The 18648-nt window shown below is 39.0% G+C and overlaps 1 protein-coding gene across 2 annotated transcripts in view; it reads right to left on the bottom strand.

The window, feature by feature from the left end:
- The window catches only part of LOC122554538 (G-protein-signaling modulator 2-like), a 69076-nt gene that overhangs the window by 46123 nt on the left and 4305 nt on the right, over positions 1–18648 (bottom strand). Inside the window, exon 2 of one of the 2 annotated variants that reach the window (XM_043699722.1) lies at positions 6355–6656. The exons of the other annotated variant lie outside the window; for it this stretch is intronic. Coding sequence (XP_043555657.1) covers positions 6355–6413 — 59 coding nt within the window. The 5' untranslated portion in view covers positions 6414–6656. The remainder of the gene's footprint in view (positions 1–6354; positions 6657–18648) is intronic. 2 annotated transcript variants of the gene reach the window in all.

Here is an 18648-nt window from a genome sequence, read left to right as displayed (position 1 = left end):
TATCATAATTCCTCCACCTCTGCCTTAAAAATATTCAAAGATTCCGCATCCACCACTTCTTCAAGAAGAGTTTCAAATATTCATGAATGCCTGACAAAAAAAAATCATCTATCTTGAATGGGTGACACTTCATTTTTAAAACAATAACCCACAATTATAGACTCTCCCACATGTGGAAAGGGAATTTCCACATCCAGCCCTCAGGATTGTTTATGTATCAAAACAAATCATTGCTTATTCTTTTAAACACCAGCAGATACAAGCCTAGCCTGTCCAATTTTCCTAAAAGACAATCATGCATTCCAGGTATTAGTCTAGCATAGTAAGAGAGAATTTATAAACATTTAGAGAGGCAATAATTGCTTCGAGATAGCATGATTTTGTGCAAGGAAAATCATGTCTCACAAACTTGATTAAGCTTTTTTGAGGAAGCTACCAAAAAGATTGATGAGGGCAGAGCAATAGACATAGTTTACTTGGACTTCAGAAAAGCCTTTGACAAGGTTTGACATGGTAAACTAATTAGAAACATTAGGTCACATGGGATTCGGGGTGAACTTGCCAATTGGATACATAATTGGCTTAACAGCAGGAGACAGTGACAATAGGAACTTGCGTTTCGGACTGGAGACCTGTCATCAATGGTGTTCCACAAGGATCAGTTCTGGGTCCTCTTTTGTTTGTCATTTTAGAAAAATGATTTTGATGAGCATACAGAAGGCATGGTTACTAAGTTTGTGGACAACACGAAAATTGGTGGCATAGTAGACAATGAAGAAGGTTTTCTTGATCAAATGGGTCAATGGGCTGAAAAATGGCAAATGCAGTTCAAATCAGATAAATGTGAGGTATTTTGGTACAACAAACAGGGGTGAGACTTATACAATTAATGGTGGGGCTTTGGGTACTGTTGTAAAACAGAAGCACTTAAGGGATTAGGTGCATATTTTTTTTGAAGTTTAGATCACAAAAAGACAAGGTGGTTAAAAAGACATTTAGCACTCATGCCTTCATTTTTCAGTCCTTTGGAGTACATGAGTTGGGATGTCATGATGAGGTTGTACAGGGCATTGATGAGGCCTCTTTTGGGAGTACTATGCCTAGTTCTAGTCACCCTATTATAGGAAGGATTTTATTAAGCTAGAGGAGGTTCAGAAAAGTTCTATTAGAAAGTTGCCAGGTATAGATGGCTAGATAAGCTGGCACTTTTTTTTAAACTGGAGCGTAGGATGTTCAGAGGTGACTTTATTGAGGTTTATAAAGGTCATGAGGGGTGTACATAGGATAAATGGTAGGTGTCCTTTTCCTTGGATTGGGGATTTCAAGACAAGGGGGCACATCTGTAAGGTGGGAGGAATGAGATTTAAAAGAGACATGAGAGACAATTTTTATTTTTTGCACAAAAGGTGTGTGGAAAGAACTTCCTGAGGAGCTGATGGGTATGGGCAGGTTTGCAATGTTTAAAAGGCATGAATTGGAAAGGCTTGGAGGAATATGGGTCAGGAACAGGCAAGTGGAGACTAGTTTAGTTTGGGATTATGTTTTGCATGGTTTGGTTGGACCAAAGGGTCTGTTTCCAACCTGTATGACTCCGTAAAAGAGATCCTCCAGCAAAGCTTTGCAAAGGCAGTGCAACCAGATAGCCACAGCTGCCAGAGAACTTGAATTCGATGCTACAAGGTTCAACAATGGCACACAAGTGAATTCATCTTCAAATGCCATTGCCTACAAACTGCAACCCTCATCTCTTATGATGCAGAAGATACCATCCATTTTATTCACATACAATCTCTACCAATTATTACTTCTTCAGCTTACTTTTATACATTATTATAAGCTTTATACCCATATCTCAACTTGTATACACTACCAGCTATTCAAACACAACAACCAAAAGGATTGCACTACATTCAGACACGCCTCCCTGTTTTTCAAGGACAAGGTCATCTAACTTTCCATTTTCCCCATGAGAGATACTATTTTATATATTTCCAGGAATTTGTAGATTTGCCTTATAAATGGTGAGAACTAAATTTAGTGGTGTATTTTAGCTGGAAAGAGCGTGTACAAAGAAAACTACAATTCCTTAGCAACAGTTGGTCAAGCTCAGGAGTATCATTGAACAGCTACACAACCTTCATCCATGTTTTATATATTCAATAAATATTTTAAAAATATTGTTTAATAATATTGTATTACACTTTAATCTATTTCATCAAATGGAATGATACTACTTGTATATTTAAAGCAATAAAAAAATTAGTATCTGGTAGACATTGAAGGTCGAGTCTCAATCTATACAATTTTCTTGCTTGTTATTTAATTTTTCCACTTTAAAAATTCAAAATGTTAATTTAACTTGAGATCACAAGACTCTCTCTTGTAGGTTGTGTATTTCAAAAAGAAAAATCAAATCACTCCAGAGACAAGCAAAATTGCATTTGGTCATATTGGTTTAACAATAAAGCCAGGAATCAGAAACCTATGTCTTTTCACTGGGAATTTTGCCTGGGTAAAAACTACAAAACCTGCAGTAAACAACATTTTAAAAACTTGATGTTGCATAATTTTACTTTAATTTCACAGCAGTAAACCCTTATGGTAGCCTCTGTCAATTCCTTTGGATTGTCATCATACATGGCAATAAATACGGTTTGTTTTCTTCTTCCATCATTGTAAACATTCATTGAACCGAAAATGAAAGCAACTCCAAATCACACATCTGTTTAGATGAAGTATTCCATGATACACACACATCCACAACTAATTGTTGTTAATTATCAATAGAGTCAGAAAAAGATAAAAAGCACTAGAACAGGCCCTTTGGCCCAACTCATCTATGTCCACCAGGTTTCCTAAACTGAACTAGTCCCATTTGTTGGTGTTTGACCAATATGCCTCTAAACCATTCCAATCCATGTACCTGTCTAAATGTCTTTTAAATGTTATAATTGTACCTGCCTCTACCACTCCATCTGGTAGCTCGTTCCATATATACACCACCCTATGTGAAAAAGTTGCACCCAAGGTCCTTTTTAAATCTTTCCCCTCCCATCTTAAACCTTTGTCCTTTGGTTTTGGCTCCTCTACTGTGGCAGGGATAAGATGTCAGTGACAACAATCACCAGGCACCACCACAGTGGCCTCAACAAAAGTACCGTGGATCATTTTGGTAGGCTGGACAAAAGTGTGAAGTGGCAAGCCTTAGGGGGATTGATTGGGCTCAGTCGAGGGTATGGTGGTAATTCAAGGTTGTGGGTGGGATCATGTCGTGATGGGCTGTGCAAGAGTTGCCAAGTAGAAAAAGGAACATGTAGGTTCAGAGGTATCCTTGACTATGCTGAGCCTGCAACTTGCGATGCCAAGGGTGACCTGCATTTCCTTCCATATTCTAACTATAAAATACAAACAGAAAATGACTAAGTTGCACATGGAGTGGCAGGAATCAGGCTTTTTTTTTTAAATCAGGAGTTTCACTTCTGAAAGATGGGAGTCAATTCAAGAGGCACTGAGTCAATTATTACTTGCAGTCCTTTGCAACTATATCACTGTGCATGTGAAATGCATGCGGTATACACCTGTTGGGTATGCAAACCCTGGTCACAAGTGATATTGACCATGTCATTGTTCACTACAGATTGAATATAATCATCTCTGTGAACGGAAATGATCACAAGCGACCTTAAAAGGAGATACCTGCAGGCCACAAAACAAAGTAGGGCAGGCTTTCATAGACTGTACAAGGCACCAATTTGATTTCCTATCACTTTAAAGTGCAAGTAATCTGCAATGTGCTCTTATATGCAATGTGGCACAGAAAAGGTATCATGACTCATGCAGCACTACAATTTCCCAAATGTCTTTGCAATATGACTGCTGCTACATTCATCAGAATAAAGTACAAGTACCATATACAGGCATGCCATAGCCCTCCTTATCAGAGTGGTTCATGTCTCATGAATGGAGGAGTATGTCAAACAGGCATTTATGAGTGATGAGAAGGCTACCCATTCACAGCAGTGAGGACCTTTCAGTTTCTTATGTTTGCCACATAGGTTCATTGCAAGATTCATTGATGGATTCAGCCAAAATAGGACACAATGCAAGAAAAGCATAAAGAAATGGAGGAACAAATGCACCAGCAAGACCAAGACTGACAACAACTGTGAGCAGATGTTTAACAGCCTTCACATGAAAGATTGAAGCTGAAGGACACTTTATGACATGCAAGTAGGCCAAAGCATCTTGTCCTCAATGCCATTTCCTCTGAATGATCAAGGCAAAAATCACTGAGAATGCACACTGAGAACATCCCAGACACTGACACAGAATTACACTAACTGCTGAAACATGACTCATGACCTGAAGGAATGGTGACAGTTGTATTGAAGTTTTATGCAACTGGCTCCTTGGACACTGGTGTGGGTTGTCTCAATCATCCATCCACAAACATATGAGGATCACTGGAGTCGAAATGTAAAGCCATTTGTAACAAATTACACACCATTCCTTCTTGTTTTCCCATGTCAAGGTTAGTGCTGCAGCTGACTTCTCCCAAGTGCACAGAGAAGGTCCCATATTTTAAAATTATTGGTGGAAACTCTGCTCATATCAGTGCAACATGGACATCTACTTGGGAAGAGTGAGAAAATATAGTGCTCACAGCCCTTTCTACTGACCACAGCAACATAAAATAACTCAAAAGCTGCCAGGGATTTCAGCATTCCAAGTCAAGCAAACTTTGCTTCCACCATTTAGAAAGTCTTGTCTCTGCTTTCTATTGGCATATCAGCAATACAACAGACCCCAACATATGATTAAAGAAGGATCAAGACTACATGTTCCATTCCTTTGACAATGGAGATGGTTTGAGCATTGTAGCTTACATGGCAAAAATATAAAAGCTGAGCATAATTCTCAGACCTCCTGCAGCATTTCCAACTTCTGAAATTATGCTGGGAATGCCTGTACAAATTTCAGACCAGTCTTTAATTTACCTAAATTCCTATGATGCAGCCAAGTAATTTGATGCTGGATTCACTACCCTATTTTCTCAGGAACTTAATAGGCGGTAATATCTGCTTCTATTTTTTAATTGAAATTATACAATCTTAAAAAGAAAGCACCTGTACATATTTGATGCCATGCACAAGATATGATTTGGAGAAAAGACAAAAACCTTTCAGAATATATTTAATAAAGGTAAAGAGAACTAACGATAATAAAGTCGATCCCCTATGTTTGGCCAAAAAAATCTGGAATTTTCCATATATCTCATGTAATAGTCAACCCTAGCTCTTCATAGATAACAGATCAATATTTGAGAGTCAAGGTATTATTCTGTACATAAATGTTACAATGAGGAAATGAAATGTTTTTGTGCTATTATGCATTTTTATGTACAATGTTAGGCTACGGGTTTCTTATGAATGAGCACTATAATTAGTATAATTAGTATGATACAAAGTTTACCACACCATCATTTCCTACAAGATAGGCCTATATGCATTTACTTCACTGTAATTACCATACAGCTGTTGACAATTTCTCGCGGCTACAATGATCGGTGAAACTGTAGGAGAGTAAAATGCCCGATAACTTTCAGAAATAAAAGCTTAAAATGCTGGTTTTAAAAACTAAAACAACAGTAGATGAGAGAAAATGAAGGGAAATGGAAGAATTTAGTGTGAACATTTAAGACGCATCAGATCAGAGTCAGGTTGTGTGCAGCTCAGTTTCCCTGTAGAACTCATGAAATTACTGTAATTGGTTGTGTCTTTTTTCTTTAATTAGAGATCAATTGGGCTTCTGCTAATGATATGTTTTTGGACTGTAGCATGAATTTCAATGCCTTAAAAGTAGAATTCATGCAATAATTGACCCCATAAATTTAACCTTAAAAAATAATCCAAAAAATCTGACTTTCACACATGTACATCCAGTCATAAGTAGGGAAAAAAAATACTTTGATTTGCATTTTTTGACTTTTGTAGTTTATTGGATTTTTGTCCAGATTTACAGATTTCCATATTTCCACATTTTTACTATAAGAGACAATGCACATTCTTAGAGGACTAGTTGGCTTAATTGGCTGGATCAGGCTGATGTCCATAGCTCAGGATTTGATCCCCATTTTGGCTGGAGTGGTGGAGATTAACTCAGTGTGATTCAAATTCCTAAGGGAAGAATCAAGGGATACAAGATTCTTCTTTAAAATAGTGCTTTTTAACATTGCTAAGTTATTTAAAAAGATAAATGTTTAATTGTTTTACCAATATAGGCCAAAATTGAATGAAAACATTCAAACAAGTTTATATAATTTACAAGTTAAACAAAAAATTGAAGAATTCCTACCTGTATCGGATATGATAAGGGTGCTCACGCAGGCTAACCAAAATATTATTTGCATCCATTCAGTTGCGTCATATGACATCACTCAACATATCCACTGTTGGCTCCAGAAGGACGTTAATTCCTATTTTAGTTTAAAATTCAATTAATGTCCACAGATTACCTATGCATGACAGCTTCAGGAATTCCGACTACATTGTGGGCTCTTTTCCCATTTTTTTCTAGTTCCTGAAGATCATAGTTATTTCAGATCACAAAACATCTTGTGATTTTTTAATAATGGCCCCAGATTCTTCAACTGTAACCTACAAAAGAAAACATAGAAACATTTGCATGATAGCTCATAAAATATACAGCTTATTTGTATAAACTTTAATGATTGCTTTTATCTAGTGACAATTTCCAACGAAGACAGAAATTCCATGCAAACAAAGAAAATACAGGAAACAATTAGAAGAAGGAGTACGCCATTCAAAAGCACTCACTGCCTCAAATCTGCTCCACCATTTGATAATATCAGGCTTGATCAGATTGTGGACTCGATACGACTTCCTCTCCATTCCCTATGCCCGCTGGGCCCTTTGCCAATTCTGATGAAGGGCTTTTGCCCGAAACATCGATTTTCCTGCTCCTCGGATGCTGCCTGGCTTGCAGTGCTTTTCCAGCACCTCTCTGATCTAAACCCTTTGTCAATTGAGACTATCCAACTCAGCCTTGCAAATATTCAATAAGCCTCCTTCAATTGCCCTCTGGGAGGAAGAATTCCAAGCACTCATGATCTCAGAGAAAACAAAGGCTCATTTCCACTTTAAATCAGAGACCCCTTATCTTCTAAATCATAGAATCCCTGTAGTGTGGAAACAGGCCCTTCAGCCCAACAAGTCCACACTGACCCTCAGAAGAGTGACCCACCTAGACCATTCCTCTACTACTCTGCATTTACCCCAGACTAATTCATCTAACCTCAAAATCCCTGAATACCATGGGCAATTTAGCATGGTCAATTCACCTAAACTGCACATCATTGAATTGTCCCGAAGTACCCGCAGACACGGGGAGAATGTGCAAACTCCATACAGACAGTCGCCAGAGGCTGGAATCGAATCCGGGTTACTGTCGCTGAGGCGACAGTGCTAACCACTCAACCACTGTGCTGTCCTAAATTAAATCCTTTAGTTTTAGTCTTTCAGCATCCACGCTGTTAAGTCTCCTCAAGATCTACATGTTCTAATAAAGATTACTTCTTGTTCTTCTAAACTCAAGTTTGCCAAGTAAGTAAAGTTACTAAACAAAGGCACAGCAAACAGGAGAAAGTAAGGACTGCAGATGCTGGAGATCAGAGTGAAAAAGTGTGGCACTGGAAAAGCACAGCAGGTCAGGCAGCATTTGAGGAGCAAGAGAATCGATGTTTCAGGCATAAGCACTTCATTGGGGTGGTGGTTGTGGTGGTAGTGGTGGGGGCAGTGGGGGAGTGGGAGATGAATAGCTGGGCAGGTAATAGGTACATGCAGGTGGGGGTTGATGGTGATAGGTCAGAGGGGAGGGTGGAGCAGTTAGACGAGAAGGAGGGTGGACAGGTAGCACAGTTCAAGAGGGCGATGCCGAGTTGGAGGGTTGGGTCTGGGCTGAGGTGGGGGCAGGGGAGATGAGGAAACTGGTGCAATTGACGTTGATGTTGTGGTTGAATGAGAATTCATACAGGTGTGGAAACTGGCCCTTCAGCCCAACAAGTCCACACCAACCCTCCTAAAGGTAGCCCACTCAGACCTATTCCCCTATTACTCTACATTTCCCTCTGACTAATGCACCTAACCTAACATCCCTGAACACTATGGGCAATTTAGCATTTAACCTGCACATCTTTGGACTGTGGGAGCAAACCGGAACACCTGGAGAAAACCCAGGCAGACATGGGAAGAATGTGCAAACTCCACACAGGCAGTCGTGCGAAACTCGAATCAGACCTGGGTCCCTGGCTCTGTGAGGCAACAGTGCTAACCACTAAGCCACCGTTCGCCATTGGTTGGAAGATGAGACGTTCTTCCTCCAGGCATCAGATGGCTTAGATTTGGCGGTGGAGGCAACCCATGACTTGCATCTCCTTGGATTTGGCAAGCAGCACAACCTTTACTTAATTAAAAGGATCCCAGCAAAAAGCCACCATTTAGTTGTTGAAACTTATCCATCCTTCATTTAAAAATGGCAGTTATAACTGGCCTAAAAATGACAATTATCCTATGAATGACATTACAGCAAGATTTGTGCTATAGTCCATTCATAGTTCAAGAGATATATTGCAGAAACTTATATAATTCTATTTTAAATTTTACTGCTTAAATTCCTAACAACCCAAAATGAAGATCCTCCTAATGATGTGTGTAATCCAGGCCTAAAATGTATAGCTAAAAAAATTCAAAAGTAAAAGGGGATTCTGCCAGTTGGAATCTTCATGTTCCAAAATCAAGTTACTTTCTTTGATGAGCATCGAGCACATTTCTCAAAGCGGAAAATTCAACTAGTTAATTTTATTTTCACATTGTAAAATAACTCTGACAATCAGATAGCTTTGTATGTGTTGTGATTTCTTTACAGTAAACGTCATAGCCAAAAATATGCTTGAGAAATTGAATCTAATTGAACTATTTGCTTGAATCAATTAACTTTAACATTGATTATGGATGAAATTATACTAATTTTTCATATCTTCTTCATTGCAATGTCTGAATAGTGCAGGAAACTGCAACCACTACTTTCAATTTTACCTAAAAAGATTGTTACTTAAATATCTAGTAGGTGTTACAATCTTGTTACCATGTCAGGGATGGTGGAAAGTGGTAATGTCACTGAACCACTATCTAACCTAAAGACACAGACTAATGGTCTGGGGGTGTGGAATCAAATCACACCATAGCAGCTGACTGAATTTCAGATTTTAAAACAGTGAATTAAATTCTAAGTTAATTTCTTTATTGATAAAACTTTCAATTTTGCTGAAGAAAGAATCTAGTTGGTTCACTAATGTCCTTTAAGTAAGAAAATCTGCCATCCTTGGCCACCATGCAACTCCAAGCCCACAGCAATTTGGTTAACTCTTAAATGCACACAGAAATGGCCTAGCAGGCAATTAGGGATGGGCAACAAATACTTGCTTTGCCAATGACGCCAACAGCGCATGATTTTGTCTAAATTGTCACTTTGTTTTATAGTTGAAACTTTATTGCTGGAACAGCACAGCAGGTCAGGCAGCATCCAGGGAACAGGAGATTCGACGTTTCGGGCACAGGCCCTTCTTCAGGAAGAAGGCCTGTGCCCGAAACGTCGAATCTCCTGTTCCCTGGATGCTGCCTGACCTGCTGTGCTGTTCCAGCAATAAAGTTTCAACTTTGATCTCCAGCATCTGCAGACCTCACTTTCTCCACTTTGTTTTCTAGTGTAATACTTGTCAAACACACAAATGATGCTAGTTCAAAAATGTTTGTATTAAATGTACATTTCAAAGTACAGTATATTCTCCTGAATTATGCACCAGGACTACTTCAATAAAATGGCAAATTTAATAATTTCAGTGGTGGCAAGTAGCTTTGGAGCACATTTCATAATTGAAAACAAATAGGTCTTTTTCTCTGATTTATTTGGAACATTTTAATTAGCAGCCAAAGCCTACCTGATTAGTGGAATTGCTGTTTGGCAAATTTAACTGGCAAGGTAAGACAAGCTGAAATAGTTAGATGACGCCTTAACAAAAACAGTGAGAAATTATTCCAAATATCCATAAATGTCATTAACAAATCATTCATCTCCAATCTAACAGAAGTGGGAGCATACAGTCATAGAGATGTACAGCACGGAAACAGACCCTTCAGTCCAACTCCTTGCCAACCGGATATTCCAACCCAATCTAGTCCCACCTGCCAGCACCTGGCATATTTCAGTAAAGGAAGGACAATCCACATGCCATGTGTTAGCATCTTTGCAAAGACTGTAGTCAGCTTTGTGTAACCTCTGTTAGGAATATCTGCCAATTGGTCATCTTAAAAGCAGGGTTTATAATGGCGGAGGGGCCAAATTAAAAATGCTCAGCATAAATAGCTTTCAGACAAACAAAACTGACAAATTTAATGAATCTTTTAAAAAATATTTAGCACACGGCTTCCACCACAATCACTGTTTCCAATCCATCACTTGATATTTCTCAGCATTTGTTGGTAAATTGATACCACACTTTTAGATTACGATGACTACTTCACAGTATTTCCATTTGTGTATCTGTTTCCTGATTTTTTGCTTTATGCTCAAATACTTTATCATAATGTTGCCTTTTATTTGTTAGGTAGATTTGCCCCTCCTAATGTCTCCTTAAAACGGTGTCTCAGTATGAGGGATCTTTTATTCTCCATTGGCTTCTCTCTTCCCCATTCTCATCCACAGCCCCAGGAGCAGGCGGCAGTGGCAGGAACTTGGTAGGAATGCACTTCTGCTCCATGTCAAATGGATTTCTCTGGTTGGCAAATTAATTATATTTCATATTTACATTATAGGGGGAATAATTGAAAAAGCAGACTTCCAAAATGTCAATATTAATTGTATTTGCATATAAAGAATACAAAAAAAAAGGTTCTAATTACTTGTAATATCGTTTGAGGTCACATAAACCATGGGTTGATCCAGCAGAATTTATTCACATACCTAGGACACTACAGCATTCTACTGTCAAAGTTGACCAAGTTACTGAAATTATAAGCTTAGCAAGTTATCATCAAAACATTTTTATGACTACAGTGGAATCATTTGTGACTATCAGTAGTCATAATAAAAATGCTCAGCAAAAATAGCTTTCAAACAACTGGGAAGGTAGTGAAATTTAAAGAAAAAATAATATTCAGTGCACAGTTCATTCAATGGTCAATTTTCTATATGTTAGTTGATATTGTAATATTATACTGTACCTTGACAAGAATTTTGGATGCTTAAGATTTTCAAAAAAAATCAAAATCTACTGATTACATAATACAGTGGTTCCTCTGCTCAAAGAAAGTAGAATTATGATCGAAATGTGTAGGCAATACAGTTGTCATAATACAGAATGTTTAAACATTTTATCAAAGAACACAAATCTGTATGCTGTCTGATCTCAGAATTAAGAGATTAACACGACTAATGCAGAATAATATGTGTGAACTTCAAAAGTGCAGGTTAACTTTTACAATTCTGAACAAAAAATAAAATATGTTTGTCAAGGATTTGAGGCTAAAATATATATTTTAATCTCAAAGACAGAATTATTTTAATTCGGCTAAACATGCAATGATCGACACACATAAATAGTCAATTCCAAAACAAAGCAATTTAAAAGAAAAAAAGGGTCTGGAAGTAATTGTTACAAGAATTCTGACCAATCAGAAAATTCTTAAATCACAAGAATTGACATGACAATACATATTCTTCCACTTTTGTTCAGCTTCTACCTATTATATAGATTATGCTAATATAGGCTTCGTCTGGAGACTCATTGAAAATGTTACCTAGTATGGTGACGAAATTCTGAAAATGAACCTTCCAGCTCAGCGAGCAAACCTACATCCAGAATCTCAATCTGAGTCACAAATCTTCTCAAAACCTGCTAAGATTATGCTAAATCACAAAATTATATGAAATGCTTCACAGGTTTTAACATCTAGACAAAATCATATATTAGAGCAGGCTTCTAAAGCATGAAGCTGAAAATGTGTTGCTGGAAAAGCGCAGCAGGTCAGGCAGCATCCAAGGAACAGGAGAATCGATGTTTCAGGTATAAGCCCTTCTTCAGGAATGAGGAAAGTGTGTCCAGCAGGCTAAGATAAAAGGTAGGGACACACTTTCCTCATTCCTGAAGAAGGGCTTATGCCCGAAACGTCGATTCTCCTGTTCCTTGGATGCTGCCTGACCTGTTGCGCTTTTCCAGCAACACATTTTCAGCTCTGATCTCCAGCATCTGCAGCCCTCACTTTCTTTCTAAAGCATGAAATCAACATATGATACACCTTCCACAACCCATTTAATAGGCCACTATTTTGTAGTGGCTTTTATCAAGAATTTAGCCCGAAAATATTTTGAGTAAGTTTCATTGTAGAAATACATAATGTGTACAATGAATTCCTCCTTTGCCATTTTAAAATAAAGCATTAACCAATTTATTGTTAAGTAGTGGAAATACAAATTTGGTATCTGCATTCAATCATATGATAGTACTGTGTATGTCAATTTCCAGGCTTTTGTTACCAAATGCAAAAAACCCTCTTGATTGTAAATAAAACCAAGGAAATTCATCAAACACAAATGTTTTTAAAAACAATGAAATAACTCTTAGTCAAAGTTTTAGCATTTACTTTCTGAATGGAACTGTTCTATCTTCTGGATTGTAGCTGCCATATCTTCTTGTCAAACTAAATATTACTTATCATCCAAAGCACAGATCTCTAACAACGCAAGCTGAAAGAAATTCAGCTAAACAGGGCTAAGACATTAAAAATCAAATTACAATACGGAAGGGTCTGGGTGGGTTACTCTTCAGAGGGTCAGTGAGGACTTGTTGGGCTGAAGAACCTGTTTCCACACTGTAAGCATTCTATGATTCTATAAGTAAGTATTGGTTCTAGTGTATCCATAATGAAAACACAGCTCAAAGCTGCCACTTATTGTTGCACTCATCCACTACCTTCATCATTCACTCTGTCCACCACCAACACAGTGGCAGCAGTTCTACCATCTAAAACATCATTAAGGCAGCTTCCAAAGCTATGACCTCCACCATCTGGAAGGACGAGGACAGCAGGTGCATGGGAGCACCACCACCTGTAAGTTTCCCTCAAAGCTAAAAACCATTCTGTAAAGGAGGAATACATTTTTTAAAAATCAAAATAATCTCAATTTTATGTAGGGCTTGATCATTACTCAAAAAAAAATTTCTAAAAATCAACCTGTTCAACAGTGTTATTACACATCTTTGGAACAGGTGGGACTTGAACCCAGGCATCCTGGTCCAGGGACACTACCACAAGAGAACCCTGATGGTGCAATTTTATTTGCCCTAGGCCCAATCATCAACTGCTTCATCAATAACAAGATGTTCAGCAACATTCACGACTCCGCAGATACCAAAGCAGTTTGTGTCCAAATGCAACAAGCTATGCACAGTAGCCAGGTTTAGGATGATACGTGGCATTTGCATCAGACAAAAGCCAGACAATGACCATTTCCAATAAGAAAATAATCCAACCATCACCCCTTTATATTAAATTAACCCACTATCAACCTTCTAGGGATTACCATGGATCAGAAACGGAACTAGACTCACTATATAAATACAAGTAAAGATCAAAAGCTAGGAATCATTCAATAAGTATATCATCTCCCAACTCCCCAACACTTGTCCACCATATACAAGACAAGGTCAGGTGTGTGATGTAATTCTCCACAAATGCCTGGATGAGTGCAGCTCCATCACTGCAGAACTCTCAAACCATCCACAAACATTCATTACTTTCACCATTAATATACAGGCTATAGAACTTCACCAAAGTTCCCCAGACAGAACCTTCCAATCCTAAAACTACTCATTTCAAAGAAAAAATCAAGGCAACACCAACACCTGCCAGTTCCCTTTCAAGGTACTCATCATCCTGCTTTGGAATACAGCCATCTTTCTTTCAGTGTTACTGAGACAAAATCCTGGAACATCCTGATGGTATTATGGATGTACCGACAAAATGGATTGCAGCAATTCAAGAAGATAGTTCATCATCACCACCTCAAGGGCATTTAGAAATAGGCATTAAATGATGGGCCAGTCAGTAAAACCCACGTCTAAATGAACTGAAACATCCCTCATGACTTTGGCTAAAAATCAGGTTTTAAAATCTGCCGATAATTAAAATACAACAAATGTTAACTCTCAATGAGACAGATTATTGAATTTACTAGACAGTGCAGATAAGAATTAGACGATATTAAAGAATAAATCATGCAGATGTAGAAAGTGTTTTCTGGATACTAAAACACCACAAACCCCAGGAACCCCATCCAGGACAAACATATAAATAGAAAGCAGGAGACAACAGCTTCACTTCACTTGAAGGTCGCCACTAATGATGTTACCTAGCCAGGTAATGAAATGTCTGAATATCAAATCTACAGCTCAGTGAGCAAACCTAAACCCTATACTAAAACTGTATTGTTAATTAAAAGAGGCAAAAAAAAAACTGCAGATGCTGGAAGCCAAAGTAGACAGGCAGGAGGCTGGAAGAACACAGCAAGCCAGGCAACATCTGCAGCATCTGCCAGGTGCAGAAGTCGATGTTTTGAGTGCAACCCTTCTTCAGGAATGGGGTGGAGTCCTGAAGAAGGTTTACACCCAAACCGTCGACTTCTGCACTACCTGATGCTGCCTGGCTTGCTGTGTTCTTCCAGCCTCCTGCCTTTCCTACTTAAAAAGCATATTAAAACAAAGACTTTGGGCCGCAATGTGCCAGTTCTGGTTGTGTGAAATATAGAACTGTCAAATATTGTTCTGTTTATATCAGAGATAAGTGTGTTAACTGACGAGGAATTGAAACATAATATGACAAACAAGGCTACCTCTAACAGAGTTACTGTGGCCTGAACAGATAAGTATTCTTAATTTACAAGATTAGCCTGAAGGATTACCAGTTGGGACTTGGCATCAAACTTGCATATCAAGTGAAAAATAAATTTAAGATTTTTATTCTGTTTACAAATACAGCCAGAACCACCAACCCCCCCAAAACATACAAAAATCCAGTTGACAGTAATACAAAGGTAATTCTCAAGTAACATTCCATGCTCCATTAATATTTTCAGCTTGCTGTATGTTCACATGGTCATTCGTAAGTTGTAGGAGACAGCTACGTTTATTCTATAGGCTTGTTCCTTTAGAGAAAAAGATATGGTTCAGGACAAGAATCAAGAAAATGAGGCCCAACATACCAAAACATGTAAAACTAGACCAGAAATATCAACGAGGAGAAAGTGAGGACTGCAGATGCTGGAGATCAGAGCTGAAACTGTGTTGCTGGAAAAGCGCAGCAGGTCAGGCAGCATCCAAGAAACAGGAGAATCGACATTTCGGGCATGAGCCTGAAGAAGGGCTCATGCCTGAAACGTCGATTCTTCTGCATCTTGAATGCTGCCTGACCTGCTGTGCTTTTCCAGCAACACAGTTTCAGCTCAGAAATATCAACTGCAAACCAATTGAGTTCAATTTTCAAGAAATCATAGTGAAGCTATATTCTGCTCAGGTCAAGCTAGGCCTATGATATTGTAATCAATTTTAGTCGTTGCTATATAATCTATAACCCCAAGGTGAATGATCATGATAGAAATGAAAGAACAAGTAATTTAGTTTTGAGAGATAGGGATTATTACCAGCTAATTGAGGGTTTTTCAACCTGAAGATATGTCTCCTAAAAGAATTGCAATCAGTAGGATTGCAAAATAATATATTTTGGACATTGTAAAGAAGCAGGATAAGGTGAGACCCGAATGGGAAGAATGAAACAAGAACAGAAATTCAAACAGATAAACCATCTCACTGATGTTCTCACCACTGATTAAGTAACCTTCCAAATATCTGCTTGCTTCTACTTGTATTCTGAGATTTATAGCCCCTGTCACAATATTGGTTCTGTTACAAGGTTACTATGTCCTTGAGCTTTTTATCAGAGAAGGGTTAATTGACCAGGCTCCCTCATATCTGAATTTTGAATGGCTCATTGGGGCTTACTGTTTACCCCAACAGATAATACCTTCAACTTAAGACTTGCTTGTCTTAAAAAACCCGGCATAATAAAAAGGAAGGCCAGCTCTCTAGCTGTGTAGTTCAATTCAGTTCAGGTATGTGTTGAATAAGAGTCTTAGGGGAAGCTAGAAGCCTTCTCTCTCTCCTTCTGCCCTTCTGATTTCAAACTGCAAGTTGCTTGCACGATGTTTTACTGTTTCTTCTAAGTGATGTGTGTATTGTGACTGTTGCAAGTATTTTTGGAACAGCATCATTAAGTCGGGTTTGGATAATGATAAGTTGTCCAGTATTCTGTTTTCTGTTCTTTGTGTTTTACTGCATAATTTTGGAAATAAATTTTGTTTGTTTAAAACTTGGCAGTCGAACCAGCTAATTTACTCTGGGAATATCAACTATACACCTTGCTATTTGTTTAGCTAAATTACGGTCTGGGCTACCTGCTTAAAACGTGTTTTGAGGGGCCTTGCTAAGTTCATAACACCCCAAATTTTGATGTCACACAGAAGAAACATCCTCTTTACAATAGCCGAAATAAAACCTACACATAATTTTAAAAGCCTCTACGGGATCATATGTTTTCTAAAAAACGAGCCAAAGTACATAATCATAAATACAAGAAAACATCTGAACCCTCTTACTTTTGGAGAGAAAAAAGTCCCAGCCTGTTCCATGTTTTCTGGTTAAATGTATCCACTCAGCACTAGGAATATTCTTTTCTACATTTTTTCCTGCGCCGGTAACATTTTCATGGGTATTAATACTGGACTATTAATCCAGAGACCGAGGTAGTACGGTGGCTCAGTGGTTAACACTGCTGCCTCACAGCACCAGGGACCCGGGATCAATTCCTGCCTTGGGTGACTGTCTGTGTGGAGTTTGCACATTCTACCCGTGAATGCATGCATTTCCTCCAGGTGCTCGGTTTCCTCCCATAGTCACGAAGATGTGCAGGTCAGGTGAATTGGTCATGTTAAATTGCCCATAGTGTTAGGTGCATTAGTCTGGGGTAAATATAGGTTAGGAGAATGGGTCTGGGAGGGTTACTCTTCAAAGGGTTGATGTGGACTTGTTGGGCCGAATGGCCTGTTTCAACACTGTAGGGAATCTCAACATAATGTTCTTGGGGCCCAGGTTCAAATGCCACCATGGCAAATGGTGGAATTTGAATTCAATTTTTTTTTTAAAATTCTGGAATTCAGAATTCATGAAGTCATTGCCGATTGCCGTAAAAACCCAACTGATTCACTAATGCCATTCAAGGGAAGAGATCTACCATCCTCACCTGGTTTGACCTACATATGACTCCCGACCCACAGCAATGGGGTTGACTCTCAATTGCCCTCTGAAATGGCCAAGCATGCCATTCACTTGTATAAATCGCTAGCAAGTCTTGAAGAAATGAAACTGGACGGATCACCTGGTATCAACCTCGGCACCAGAAAAGACAAAAGCAGTAACAGCTCTGTCAATCCTGCGAAGTCCTCCTCACTAACATCTGGGGGCTCGTGCTGAGAGAGCTGACTCACATTAATCAAGCAACAGCCTGACAGTCATACTCTTTGAAATCATACCTTACAGACAAAGTCCCAATCAGCACCATCACCATCCCTGAATATGTCTTGTCCCACCGGCAGGACAGACCCACCAGAGATGGCAGTATACAGTCGGGAGGGAGTTCCATGGCATTCCTCAGCATTGACTCTGGATCCCATGAAGTCTTATGACTTCATGTTAAACACAGGCAAGGAAACATCCTGCTGGTTACCATGCACTGTCCTCCCTCAGCTGACCAGTCCATGTTGAGCAACACTTAGAGGAAGCACAGAATGCAAAAGCAAGGGGGATTTCAATGACCACTACCAAGAGTGGCTCAGCAATAGTAACACTGATTGAGCTAGTCGGGTCCTAAACGATATAACTGCAAATCTGGGTCTGCGGCAGGGGTAAGGGAACCAACCAGCTGCAGATGCATCTGTCCAAGACAGTACCAATAAGTGTGACCATCGCATAGTCCTTGTGGAGACAAAGTCCCATCTTCATGTTGAGAATAACCTTCACTGTGTTGTGTGGCACTATTGCAATGCTAAATAGGACAGACGTCAAAACAAATCCAGCAACTCAAGACTTCATGAGACGCTGTGGGCCATCAACAACAACAGAATTGTACTCCAGTTTACCATCTACAAAGCACAAGCCAGGAGTGTGATGGAATATTCCCCACTTGCCTGGCAGCCCCAACAACACTCAAGAAGCTTGACACCATCCAGGACAAAGCAGCCCACTTGATTGGCACTGTAACAAACTCTCTCCATCACAGACATTCAGTAACAGTAGTGTGTACTATCTATTAGGTGCAATGCAGAAATTCACCAAAGATCCTCAAGACAACACCTTCCCACAAGCACTTCAATCTAAAAGGCCAAGAGCAGCAGATATGTGGGAACACCACCACCTTCAGGTTCCCCTCCAAGCCACCTACCATCCTAATTTGAAAACATATCGGC

Source organism: Chiloscyllium plagiosum, chromosome 11 (genome assembly GCF_004010195.1).
Source record: "Chiloscyllium plagiosum isolate BGI_BamShark_2017 chromosome 11, ASM401019v2, whole genome shotgun sequence".
Taxonomy (NCBI): domain Eukaryota; kingdom Metazoa; phylum Chordata; class Chondrichthyes; order Orectolobiformes; family Hemiscylliidae; genus Chiloscyllium; species Chiloscyllium plagiosum.
The sequence above is the reverse complement of the archived record's forward strand: the minus strand, read 5'-3'. Positions and strand labels throughout refer to the sequence as shown.